A 13,389-nucleotide genomic window follows, 5' to 3' on the forward strand; every position below is an offset into this window, starting at 1 on the left:
GATTTACATTCCTAGCAAAATATAAATGTAAAAACTTGACTAAGGGGGCAAATGTATATAATTCTACAAGAAACAGAGAAATATAATCAGTATTTTAAACTTTTCCAACAAAAACACACCAGTTCTAGATTGTCCTGTTACTGAGTCCAAGCTCACTCTGCTTGCCACACAGCAGGCCAATGATTCCTAGAGACAAGGTGTTGAGGCAAGGAATGCGATTTTGGGGGGAATGCTGGCTGACTGAGAAGATCGCAGACTAAGATCTCAAAGTGACCATCTTGTCAGGGTCTAGGTTCCAGGTTCTTTTATAGAGTCAAAGAGAGAGAAGTAATGAGGAACTAAAGTCAAAAGGCAGAATAGAGAGGGAAAGACAATGAGGAACTAAAGTAAAAAGGATCTTCAGTCTCTCAAAACACCTCTAGGAAGGGCCAGCCTTTGAGTGTTAATCTCTTTTTGTCGTAGCTATTCACAGGTGGGCAGGGTCAGATTATCTTTCTGTGAGCTGAACAAAGGCTCTTTAACTGTCAGGAAGAGGGGCAGGATCCTCTGAGGCAGGCCCTTATGTATGATTGTAATAACAAAAGCAAAGGAAAGTAAGCTGAAGAGTTTCTAGTATGGAGTTGGAAATGGCTTCTCCCTGCAACAGTCTTAGAGGTGCCATCAGACAAACAGAGAAGGCACTGGTAACCACAGTCTTGCATCTAGACTTTCAGAGAGCAGAAGAAAGAACACTCCTCTCCTCATGTTAGGATACCAGTTTATCCGTAATAAAGACAGACAAGCTTCTTTATGAGAAAAAGGACAATTAGATGCAAATACCCCAAACAAAATATTAGCAAACAATCCAGCACTGTATACAACTAGAGAAAATATGGTTTATTTTAGGAAGTTAATATTGATTCAACATTAGTAAATCCATTAATGCATTCACTACATTAATGAAGTAAGAGAGGATTGTTACTTCAATAGATAACAGGAAAAAAGCTTCAGTTAAACTCAGCATGATTTAAGAAGAAAATATCCTTGTATTCAGGAATAAAAAGACCTTCTTACTCTGATAAATGGCAACTATAAGCCCCGAATTAATACAGACACCATGCCCAAGGATGAAATAATAAAATCATTTCCTTTAAAGTTGGAAAACACACAGATGCTTATCATTATCTCCATAAAATATTGTATTGGTAGCTTTGGTTGAAGACAAAGAGTTAAAAGACTGGATAAGAAGAAAAGTGCCATTAACTGTAGATGCTATGGTTATTTATATAGATAAGCCAGTAAACTTACACATAGTTTATTAGAATTAAAAAGAGAATATAGCATATTTGATGAAGTCAACATTACAAAATAAATTGCATTTCTATTCACCGAACAAGTACATATTTTTAAGATACTATTTATACCAATAAAAATACATGATATTTAGATATAAGCCATATAAAAAGACTTCAAGATATATAGTATTAATATATGTAAATATAAAAGCGCTGAAGAAGACCTAAGTAAGAGAAATCCTATGTTTATGGATAGGAAAACCCAATTTTTAAAGCCATATAAATACATCAATGATTTCCCAATAATTCAGGCAACTTCAATATAAAAATAAGACTTTTTTGGGGGGAGGGGTGGAATTTACAAGCTAGTCTTAAAATGTATATGCAGGAAGAAAAGCCAAAAATAGTAAGATAGTCCTGAACACAGTATGCAGTGTTGCAGGCCTTGCTGTCCCAGAGGAGGGACCATCAGTATATGGGCAGTAAGCACCAACAGCTCTGTTGCTGTCTTTTTTCCAGCTTTGCTGAGGTACAATTGATAGATAAAATTGTATATATTTGACATGTACAACATGATGATTCGATACCTGTATACATTGTGAAATGGTTACCACCATCAAGTTACTAAGTCTGTTTTTCTTTCTCCCATGTGAAAAAAAAAAAGAAAAGCTGATAAATTTGACTACATCAGAATTAAGAACTGATTTTTAGCCAAAGGTAATATACGTGGGTACGGAGGACAAAAACTAAGAGAATATTTTTATAACATACACAGCCAATGAAAGGATCAATAAGAAGGATATATAAGGAAACTCTAAAAATCAATAAGAAGAATACAGTAATGTCTAGCAAACACTAAAAGAAGGTCAGCCTCTTTAGAAAATAGACAAAAGCAAGTAAAATCTTAATCAACTGTCATTTCACACTTACCGTATGGTGTAGAATATAAAAATCTGACAATACCTAGTGTTTGTAAGGATGTAAGGATACAGGAACTTTCAGGACATTGTTGGAGGGAATATACACTGCTGCTGCCCCTTGGGAAGACCACTTGGCATCACTCAGGAAAGCCGAAGACAGGTATTTCCCTTAGTCTGTCTATCCCGTTGCTAGGTATACCTTAGTGACATCATGCATATTTTCAACAAAATATTTTCATAGGAGCAATGTTGTAAGGTAACCTCATCGGGAAATAGTTTTAATGTCTGTCTACAGTGATAAGTAAGAAATTTAGAAAATAAATAAGACTCTATTCATAAAATGTACATGAGTGAAATATAACTACCTGCATCAGTGTGAATGAATCTAAAAACAGTGTTGAGTGACAAAAGCAGATGATGTAATACAAACACTCAATTTTATGTATGTAAGAGAAACCGGGAAAAGCTAAATGATATTTTGTCTTGAGTTAAATATATATATTTATAACTCCAAATAAAAATAAAGAATGAGTATTTGGCAAAACTAATACAATTTTGTAAAGTTTAAAAATAAAATAAAATTAAAAAAAGAATGCGTAACATACCATTTAGAATAATATGCATTTTTTATTGGAGTATAATTGTTCTACCATCTTGGATTAGTTTCTGCTGTACAGTAAAATGAATCAGCCACATATATAAATGTACCCCCTTTCCCTTGGTCTCCCTTCCCATTTAGGTTACCATGGAGCATTGAGTTCCCTGTGCTACACAGTAGGTTCTCATTAGTTATCTGTGTTATACACAGTAGGGTATGTGTGTGAATCCCGATCTCCCAGTCCATCCCACCTCGCCCTCCCTGCCTTGATAGCCATGCATCCATTCTCTGCGTCTGTGTCTCTTTCTGCTTCACAAATACATTCATCTGTACCATTTTTCTATATTCCATATATATGCATTAATATATGATATTAGTTTTTCTGACTTAGTCACTCTGTATGACACTCTCTAGGTCCATCCATGTCTCTGCAAATGGCACAATTTTATTCATTTTACCTGCTGGGTAATACTCCACTGTATGTACCAGTGCACTGGTTTTTGGTGGGGAAGAGAGGAGCCGAGTGTGAGGTACATAGGATGCCTCCATGATACAGTGATGTTTTATTTCTTATAGTGGATAGTAGGTGCATATGTGGTCATTTCATAATTATTATTTAAATATCCACTTGTTATATATAATTTTTCTATATGTTTCATAAGAAAAACTTCTTAATTTAATACAGGAATAATATAAGCAAAAGTAACAAAATCCTAGGAATGCAGTTTATAAGAAATGAAAAAAACATAATTTTTAACTGAGATACATAAAAAGAAACATTAATAAATGTGGATTAATACAACATTACTAATAGAAGGACTCATTATTAAAGAGTATCCTTTGTCCTCCAGAGAAGTGAAGAGTGCAACTGAAATTAAAATTCTGATGGAAGATTTTGAAGTTTTGTAAAATTATTCCAATATTCCTTCAGAAGAATACATGAGTAGCGATAGTCCAGAAAACTTTGCAAAAGAATGATGGTATTTGGAAAGGACCTGTTCTACTGAATATTAAAATATGTTACATCAGCACAACAGAGAGATACTGTCGGAATAGAAGCTATGACTCAATGAAATAGAACAGAAAGCCAACAACATATGCTGGAATATAAAATAATTTAATGTGGTAATAAAATGGCATTTTAAATTACTGGGGAAAGTTTTGACTGGTCAATTTATTGTCCTAAGAATATTGTCAGGAACTCTAGTTAGATTTCCACTTTGTACAATACATAAAGTTGATCCCAGATGGATTAAAATGTTAGATTTAAGAAGAAAAAGATGGGAATAAAGCATGAAATAGAAAGAAGAAAACACAGATGACTATTCATCTGGGTTGAGAAGGAAAATTTGCTCTGAGCTGGTATGGAAGGAAAAGCCCAGGTGGGGGTCCCAGCTTGATGCGCCCCCTCAGAATCTGCAGCCCATAGACCTTTCCTTTCCTTTCCTTAGTGAGTAGTACAGGCACCTCTCCATTCAGCATTCTCTTCACCTCTTAAAACTTCTCCCAATTACTGATGAAGCTCCTCCTCCAGGACACCTTTGGTAAATAATTCCTCTCTCTCTTCTCAAGAAAGCAAGAGTCATTCAAACACCTCAACCCCCTTCTCCAAAGCATCTGTGCATTTTCTTCCTCTTCTCTTGTCTCACAGAGGGAAGGATGCTCTCTTCCCACCCACCCCTGTCCTGGCATTTTCAGGACCCTACTAACATCAGTTATTTCCTCTCTCTTTCCCATCCTTCTACTTCTTATATCAATTTCAGATTTTTCCTAGTTACCTTGAATCATGCCATAACTTCTCCCGTCTTTGGGAGGAGCAGTACTTTGGTTGCATGTCTCATTTCTGTTCCATCTTGCATTCCCTTCACCTTCATAGCAAAAATAATTACTTGTCTCAACACAGTCCCTCAACTTCCACTCTCTTCTCTACCCGCTAAACGATGGCTTGACGCCGATGTTCTTAAGTTACTCTTGGTCAGCTCACAAATAACTTTGAAGAGACTGCGTCCAATGAGCAAATGTAAGGTTGCTTCTCACTCAGCAGCCACACCCGTCACAGTAACTTCTTGAGCCTCCCACGGCTGCTGCAGTGACAACCCACTTTCTTGGTTTTTTGTTGCCTCTATGAATACAGCTTTCCTGTTTCTAAATTTCTTTGTTTTTCTCCTTGAGGTTGGCGTTGCTTTTTGTCTTAGTCTTATACTTGCTACTTTTGTTCTCTTCTGCTACAAGATCTATTCCCTGCCCCTGGTTTCGGTGTCTCAATATTGCTACTCACCCCCTGCCCTGCTGGTCCTCAGCATTGCTCCACATACTTGTCCAGTGAATTATGACAGAACTGAGCTTGCCAGCTTCCTTGCCAGCTAGGCGTCCTCTAAGGTTTCTTCTTATGACAACCCCCTGATCCATCCTGTTTGTGTAGAACAAAAGAGCTGGGGTCCTCCTTGATACATCTCTTCCCTCCATCACTACCAAATCATACATGCTTAGGCCCCCCCTCCCCTAAATTTCAGACACGCTTGTATTCTCCTCTATACAACCATCACCATGGTCCAAGATACCATCTTTTCTCCCCAAGGTGATTTTTTTCCTTCCACTTTTCCCCCGCAAAGCCATCCACCACACTCTGAACATCCACCCTCCCCAAGCTTGTCCTAATAGCTTCTTCTTACCTATAGACCCTAACTTACTTTCCATGTATTATCCTGACTAAATAATATGCCAGACTAGATTTTCTCTACTGATTATAATTCTTCCAACACCTTGTGTGTTTACCTTAAAATCCTAATAATGACTTTGAAAAACTAATTATGAGTGCAATTATTTATTTAATGTAGTTTCCCTTTACAGAATACAAGCTTTATCAAGGATTTAAGTATGTCTTTCTTTGTTATTGGTGTATCTGTAATGTCTATCACCAAGTCCCTTGGTCATTTTAGGTATTGAATAACTATTTGTAGAAAGGATAACTGGATAAGGAAAAGCAATAAGAGATCTGAATACTTAGAAGCTTCTACATACCTAAAAGATTTATAAAGCAAATGAAGAACTGACCAAAATTATTGTAACCTATGTAAAAAAGCCTAAGTCCTTAAAAACAGATTATAAGTCATAAGACAATGATAAACAGAAATGAAGAGCCATGCAGGAAAATGAGCACAGGGCGTAGAGAGCATGTTCATGAAAGAATCAATGCAAATAGCCAATTAACTGGAAAAAACAAATCTGCATTCTCTGGTATTCTAAAAAAGATACGCATGCATACACTTAATCTTTTAAACAGTCATTGTTGGCATGGATTAGGAATCGACATATTCTTCTCTTTGGGGAACCCAGAATGGTGCAAACTTTCTGGAAGGCAATCTAGTAATATGTGTCAAAAGCGTTAAAGATAAAATAATCCATCTGTTTTGACCCAATAAATTAATTTCCAAGAATTTATCTAAGGGACATCAGCAGAGTTGCATGCAAATACTTATTTGTAAGAATGCTTATTATAATGTTACTTATAAAGAATTCAAACCAACTTTAATGCCCAATAATGAAGGATTGGTGACTAAAATGGGGCATATCCTGTTCTAAGCAGCCATTAAAATGCGTGGCCCCAAAGAGCATCTAAGGATTTTTTTTAATTTTTTAATATAAATTTATTTAATTGGAGGCTAATTACTTTACAATATTGTATTGGTTTTGCCATACATTGACATGAATCCACCATAGGATTTTTTTTTAACTGTAATTTGCTTAGCTATAAAAGAAGGTCATAACACAATATGCAAGGTAGGAGTTTAATTTTTAAAAATAAAATATGTATATGCAGAGACATAAAATTACTAGAAAAAATATCTACAGTTACAGGGATTAGAATGATTTTATTCTTTTTTAAAAACCTTTTTTGTAGATTCTTAATATTCAACAAATTCTGTGTATCACGTCTGTAATGAGAAAAACTAAATATATTTTAATTTAACAATAGGGAACTGATTGCAACATATGGCCGTGGCTATATCTAGAGAGGCATAGCATGATGATTAAGAGTATATGCTTTGAAGCTCACAGACAGGTGTTCAGTTCCCTCTTTACAACTTAAGAGCTGTATGACCTTGAACAAGTTATTTAATTCTCTCAGCCTCAGTTCCCTTATCAGCACAAAGGAGATGATATACACTGGGCAGAGCTGTTCTGTGGCTTAAATGAAATAAGGTATGTAAAAGTCTGATCAAAGAGTAAGTGCTTAGTAAAAAAAAAAATACCTGCTTTTATAATGCCAAAATATAAATAGATTCCATAATGATTTACATGAATTCATGATGCTCTAGGGAGTTATAACGGCAGGTTTGGGGAATCATTATTTTATGGTTCAGCATCTTCCAGGCTGTCATAATGGTGGAATTCAGCAGGAGGATGCTGGCAGGAAGACTTTTCTGGGTACAGAAACTGCCCAGGAAAGGTTTTGATTTAGGGCAAAATGCTGGCAAAGGTCATTGACTCACCTATGAGTCCAGCCAGCAAATGGTTATCATGCGTCTACCACGTGGCAGGCGTCGGAGACTCAGCAGGGAGACAAATAAGCTGCATTCCTGGAGCCTTCTAATTAGATGGCGGTTTCAAGGCACATGGTTCCTGGTGGATTTAGGGATAGGAAACTATGGAAGCGCTTCCTGCAGTTGGAGAAACTTTGACAGGTTTAGAAAAATGATAGTGAAGTTCACGTTGCACTCCTCAAATACCAGTCCTAAGCCAGGAATCTCATTCCAGGATCCCACCTGTCCTAAGCCAGCAATTTCATTCCGGGATCCCACCTGTTGGCCGGTCTGGGGCCTACAGCTGTCCTCTTAATCCTGGTCAGCTTTAGTTCCAGGATAGACTTGCTCAGAGTCTGCAGATGAAAAGCCATTGGCCTTACAGGAAAACAGAAAGTGGTGACCCATGCGTCAGCTCTAACCTTTGCCTGTTTCTAAAAATGAAGGGGATTTTTTTTGGCACACAGATATGCCCATTTGTTTATGGATTATATGTGGCTGTTTTTGTGTTACAAGTACCAAAATGAGTAATTTCAATAGGGACTGTATGACCCACCAAGCCTGCAATATTTATGATCTGATCCTACAGAGTGATTTTGCTGACTCCCATTCTAGGTCATTGAGGCTGGGGAGATGAGATGAAGAGTGACATCAGATTCCTGACCTGTTTCCTTCTGTAGTTCCAGGAGCTGTTCCTCTAGAATCCATCCAAGGGGGGCCCTTTGAGGAGAAGATCTACATCCAGTGGAAACCTCCCAATGAGACCAATGGGGTCATCACACTCTATGAGGTAAGGAGGCCACTTTGGCTGTATCACTTGGTTTTATTCAGTTTACTTCAGCCTGGAGTTGGCAGATAATACTGCACGTAGAAGCTCCATCAAAGGCACAAAGGCGAGTGAGACACAGTGAATTAATACAGAAGGTTTCTGATAGTGCAGTGGGAAGCAAACACAGGACATCAACTGAGCTGTCTTGATAGCCCCGATGACAAAGAAAATTGGGTGTATCGTGCATGGATGGGATTATTCATCTCTTTAGCAAAGGAGTCAAGACCCAAGGAGTCAGATTGTCCTGGCACAGCCAAGCAGACCCAGGCCTGGCAAACTGTCCTCTGGAAAGTTGTAACAGTCACATGATGCTCATGGTACCCATATCAGTCCCTAGGCTTCTGAAAGGATCCCAATGTCATTCTCTAGCTAGGAGTACATCATTCTTGAGCTTTAACATTGCTTTGTGGCCAAGGCGTATTGTATTGCCACCTAGGTGATAGTGTTGAAAGCCCTTCTCCCAGGATTAGCAAGGCCTTCTACCAGAGACAGAATAGAATGTCCTTGGACAAGACAAAATGCAGCCTCCCTGAAAACTTTCAAAATTAGAACAAATGTTAGAAGCTCATTGCAGAGCAAAAGCAAATAAACAGTAAAACTTAAGTAAGGCTGATTTAGCAAAATGCTAATAGTAGGATATGGGCAGGATTGACTCTCTTCCCACCCCTTATATTGTGAGATACCATGAGACTGTGATTCGGGAACAGTAGAAACACACAGCATTGCAGATGGAAGGGCATGGAAGCTGAAGCTCGAAGGATGGAGTCTGTTGCCCTAGTAGCTCTACCTCAGTCTCAAGGGACCCTTGGCAGGTTCTTCCTCTCTTTAAGCCTCAGTTTGCTTATCTGTAAGATTGAGGGGTGGGGGAGCAGTGTTAATTGTTGCTTCAGGGTTTCTCTAAGGAGTCTGAGGTGGGAAAGGTGATAAGCATCCCAGGCTGAAATGCACTATAGGCTCATGGAGGGACTAAAGACTCTGGGTGCTCATGCAAAAGGGTACACCTGTTGAGAGTGAGCCTTAGGAAGAATATCACTGCTGTAAGGGCAGATGAGCTCTGGGGAGGAAAGTCAAAGAGTGTTGATGAAGGAGAAATATTCAGGGTGAATCTGATGGACACAGAAATTATCTGGAGAGACCTGGACAGACCTAAGAGGTCTCTGAAGGAGGAGAAAGCTGTCAGTCATGTACAGGGTGCTGGAGAAAACGCCTTCAGGAAACATCTTATGCCATTCCATCCAGTGTTTCTCAGAAGCAGAGCTCTCTAACATCTCCATCTTGGACCATGGGGTTGGGAGAAGCATCCTTCCTGGGGATGGTGCTGAATGAGAGGGGGTATTCATACTGATGGACCTTGCCTGGGACGCATTCACGACCTTGTCAGGGAAGAGGGCGACTGGACAGTCAACTGAAACAAAGCCCAGTCATTTAAAAGCTGCACAGTGTTCTTTGTAAAGCACAGGCCGCACACTCACATACACATAGATGAGCTAGAGATCTACCACCTGCTCTTTGTAAAGCAAAGGAAAAAGACTCAGGACTTAGAGAGATAAGGTACTTGGTGGTGTTATATAAATAAATGGCTCTCGGTGGCAGATGTTGAAGACTTTTGGAATTCACAGGCCAGTAAAACCTCACATGTTGTGGGGGAACCAACAGAGAGTATTTTGCCATGTTTTATTAACATCATTTTACAAAAGACAATTACAAAAATATAGAAAGTACATAATCTCAGAATAAAAGGCAGTCCTTTAAATTGAATAAATTTAACTTTATGGGCAACTCATTATGATCACCTTAGTTTTTTTCTCATTTTGCCTTGAATTGAGGACACTTCTGGCATTAAAAGATCCTGGTTCTTGTACCTGCCTGCCTTTGGAAACACTGGTTGAGGCTATGCTGCAGGTAGAGGCATATCCCTATACAGATTTTTTTTTTCCTTGGGAGCAATATCCCCCTTGCTCTAATTGGATTATGCACTGGGCTTGGTTACGAAACTCTTGATGATAATTCCACAATGAGAAGAAATAGATGGAGAGAGAACAAAAGAGCAAACGTAACTGTGAGTTAGACACTTTTTGAGCAATAAATCCCCTGAAGGTGTTACCCAAGTCAGGTTAGGCTGCTCACTGCTCCACAGCCCGTACTCAAGAGAAAAAACTTGAAAAGAGTTTTCAAGACTCTTTGGGAAAAAAAGTCTTTCAAGACTCTTTGGTTGGAAAGAGAAGGTTGTTTTACTCAGGAGGCTGGTAAACTGGGGGAGAAGGCAGACTCGTGTCCAAAAGCACTTCCCCCTGCAAATTAGGGGGAAAGAGCTCTTAAAGGGGAGTTTCAGGAGTGTATAGGCAGAAAGAGGAAATTATGTGCAGGAAAACACAGTGATCTCTGATAATCATCTTAGAATTGGTCATGGTTGGTCATGGGGTGGTCTGATTGGCATACTGATTTTTTTTTTCCAATTCTATTCATTCATCTATTGGGCTGTGCTGGGTCTTAGTTGCAGCATGCAGAATCTAGATCCTTGACCAGTGATCAAACCTGGGCCCTGCTGGGAGGACAGAGTCTTAGCCCCTGGCCAAGGAAGTCCCCATGTTAACTGTTTTAAGGACAGTTAATCTTCAGTTCTAGGGTCAGTTTGTTCCCATTTCCTTGAGGCCAGTTCTTGGACGTGCGTCAGGTGAATCAGCTTATGTCATGACTGCAATCTGGTCATCAAATATTAAGTCAACTTCTTCTACCTGGTGAGGGTTTCGGTATCTGAATAATAGTTCAAAGAATGTAGGTCAGAATACTATCTGTTGGCTCTTTGCTTAATGGCTAAACTCTTATTACTTTGCCTTAGTTGACTGCATTCCTTTGTTTCTGCATTTCCTCACTTCTTTGATTAAATTTATTCTTTGGCTACAGTTTTTCTACAGACATGAGCCAGGCAGAGAATATGGGGGGGTCCAGTCTTGGGAAGGCCCCATAGGGTCCTGCTCTGTTACAGAAGTGAGGACTCATGTATCGTACATGGTCAGGAGCTGTAGCACAAAGGTGCACCTGGGTGAGACCAGCGCTGCCTTCTTTGCACTTCTCTGTGAACCCAGTGCCTTGTGAATGTTCAAAGACCAGTTGCTGAGACGTTGGCATTCCTATGAGGGTGCTCTACTAGAAACAGCTGTTGTAAGAAAACTTCATGTAATTTCTTGGCTGTTCCTTGGGCTGTAGTAGAGAACCAGAGCTGCTGCTGTCTGACTTGTTTGAGCATTTCAGGTTACCTTGTGGGAATATGCCAAAGTTCTTGGGTGATGATCTGAAGGGACCTAAGGGATGATGACCTGAAGGGAGGACGTGGGCTAGGCCTTGTATTTTGACCATGAACATGGCTGAGACCATGTGTGTCACAAGCCAGTGAAGCCTCAGAAGGTAAGAATGTTGACTTTGGAGGTCAGGCAGCCTAGATGTAAATCCCAGCTCTGCCACTTCCCTTGCTGTGTAAACTTGGGTACATTAAGTAACTGCTAATTTATACTGCTTAATAAACACAAATATATGTTTAGTACTGTGTTTGGCATTTAGAAATAGCACTGATAAATGTTAACTCAACATTACATAAAAATGAGGCAGTGGAGCCTTGGAGAGGTGAAATGTAAAGACCAAGGGTATACAACCCTTGGGTCCTGAATTCAAGTGCACATGTCTTGCCTCTTTCTCAGTGTGATCCATGGACTGGCAGCGTTGGCTCTATCTGGAACCTGGTTAGAAAAACAGCATCTTAGATCGTGCCAGACTTCCTGAATCAGAGTTTTCATTTTAACAAGATTCCTGGGTGATTCATATGGGCAGTAAAAAAGTTTGAGAAGCACTGCTCTAGACTTCACTATTCTTTAGAAAGTTTCAGGACTTCCTTGGTGGTACAATGGATAAGAATCCGCCTGCCAATGCAAGGGACATGGGTTTTATCCCTGGTTCAGGAGGATTCCACCTGCCATGGAGGAGCTAAGCTTGTGTGCCACAACTACTGAGCCTGTGTGCTGCAACTGCTGAAGTCCATGTGCCTAGAGTCCGTTCTACACAACAGGAGAAGCCACCATGATGAGAAGCCTGCATCCCTCAATGAAGAGTAGCCCCCATTCGCTGGAACTGGAACTAGAGAAAGCCTGCACATGGCAGCGAAGACCGAGTGCAGCCAAATAAATAAATAAAGTTTCAGCAACTGATAAGAGAGGATGTCCTTCTGAGCAGAAAGATGGGATGTCTCCTCCTCTCAGCTCAACCCAGTCCTGCCTCAGACAGTAAGCAGGAGATCCCCATGGGAAATAGATGGGGAAACAGTGGAAACAGTGTCAGACTTTATTTTTGGGGGCTCCAAAATCACTGCAGATGGTGACTGCAGCCATGAAATTAAAAGACGCTTACTCCTTGAAAGGAAAGTTATGACCAACCTAGATAGCATATTCAAAAGCAGAAACATTACTTTGCCAACAAAGGTCCGTCTAGTCAAGGCTATGGTTTTACCTGTGGTCATGTATGGATGTGAGAGTTGGACTGTGAAGAAGGCTGAGCGCTGAAGAATTGATGCTTTTGAACTGTGGTGTTGGAGAAGACTCTTGAGAGTCCTTTGGACTGCAAGGAGATCCAACCAGTCCGTTCTGAAGGAGATCAGCCCTGGGATTTCTTTGGAAGGAATGATGCTAAAGCTGAAACTCCATTACTTTGGCCACCTCATGCGAAGAGTTGACTCATTGGAAAAGACTCTGATGCTGGGAGGGATTGGGGGCAGGAGGAGAAGGGGACGACAGAGGATGAGATGGCTGGATGGCATCACTGACTCGATGGACGTGAGTCTGAGTGAACTCCGGGAGTTGGTGATGGACAGGGAGGCCTGGCGTGCTGCGATTCATGGGGTCACAAAGAATCGGACACGACTGAGCGACTGAACTGAACTGAACTTATTTTTAAAGACATTTATAAAAGAATACGTGTTTATGAGGCAATTTCCAAATTTAATTAGATGAAACCAATTTGATTTTTTTAAATGAGGTTCTGGTTGTAATTTCTAGAGAGAAATCCATAAATTACAAATCACCCTCTCCTGTTCTTAAAAAGTTTGTTTTGTGGCAAAGAAAAATCAGATGACACAAGTGGAAGAGAAATCCAGGATTGTCAGTGCCTTCCTGTGTACAGCCTTGGACTCCAAAAGGCAAAAGCCAAACAAATGAGGGAGTGAAGAAGAGTTGTGACTTTGTAAATAGTGTAAAAATTG

General features: G+C 39.8%; 1 protein-coding gene across 12 annotated transcripts in view; it reads left to right on the top strand.

The window, feature by feature from the left end:
* The window catches only part of PTPRT (protein tyrosine phosphatase receptor type T), a 1,155,381-nt gene that overhangs the window by 754,988 nt on the left and 387,004 nt on the right, over nt 1–13,389 (top strand). For all 12 annotated transcript variants that reach the window (XM_044927640.2, XM_044927642.2, XM_044927641.2 and 9 more), the window contains exon 9: nt 7,996–8,105. In XM_044927640.2, the coding sequence (XP_044783575.2) occupies nt 7,996–8,105 (110 nt within the window). The remainder of the gene's footprint in view (nt 1–7,995; nt 8,106–13,389) is intronic.

This window comes from Bubalus bubalis, chromosome 14 (genome assembly GCF_019923935.1).
Source record: "Bubalus bubalis isolate 160015118507 breed Murrah chromosome 14, NDDB_SH_1, whole genome shotgun sequence".
NCBI lineage: Eukaryota > Metazoa > Chordata > Mammalia > Artiodactyla > Bovidae > Bubalus > Bubalus bubalis.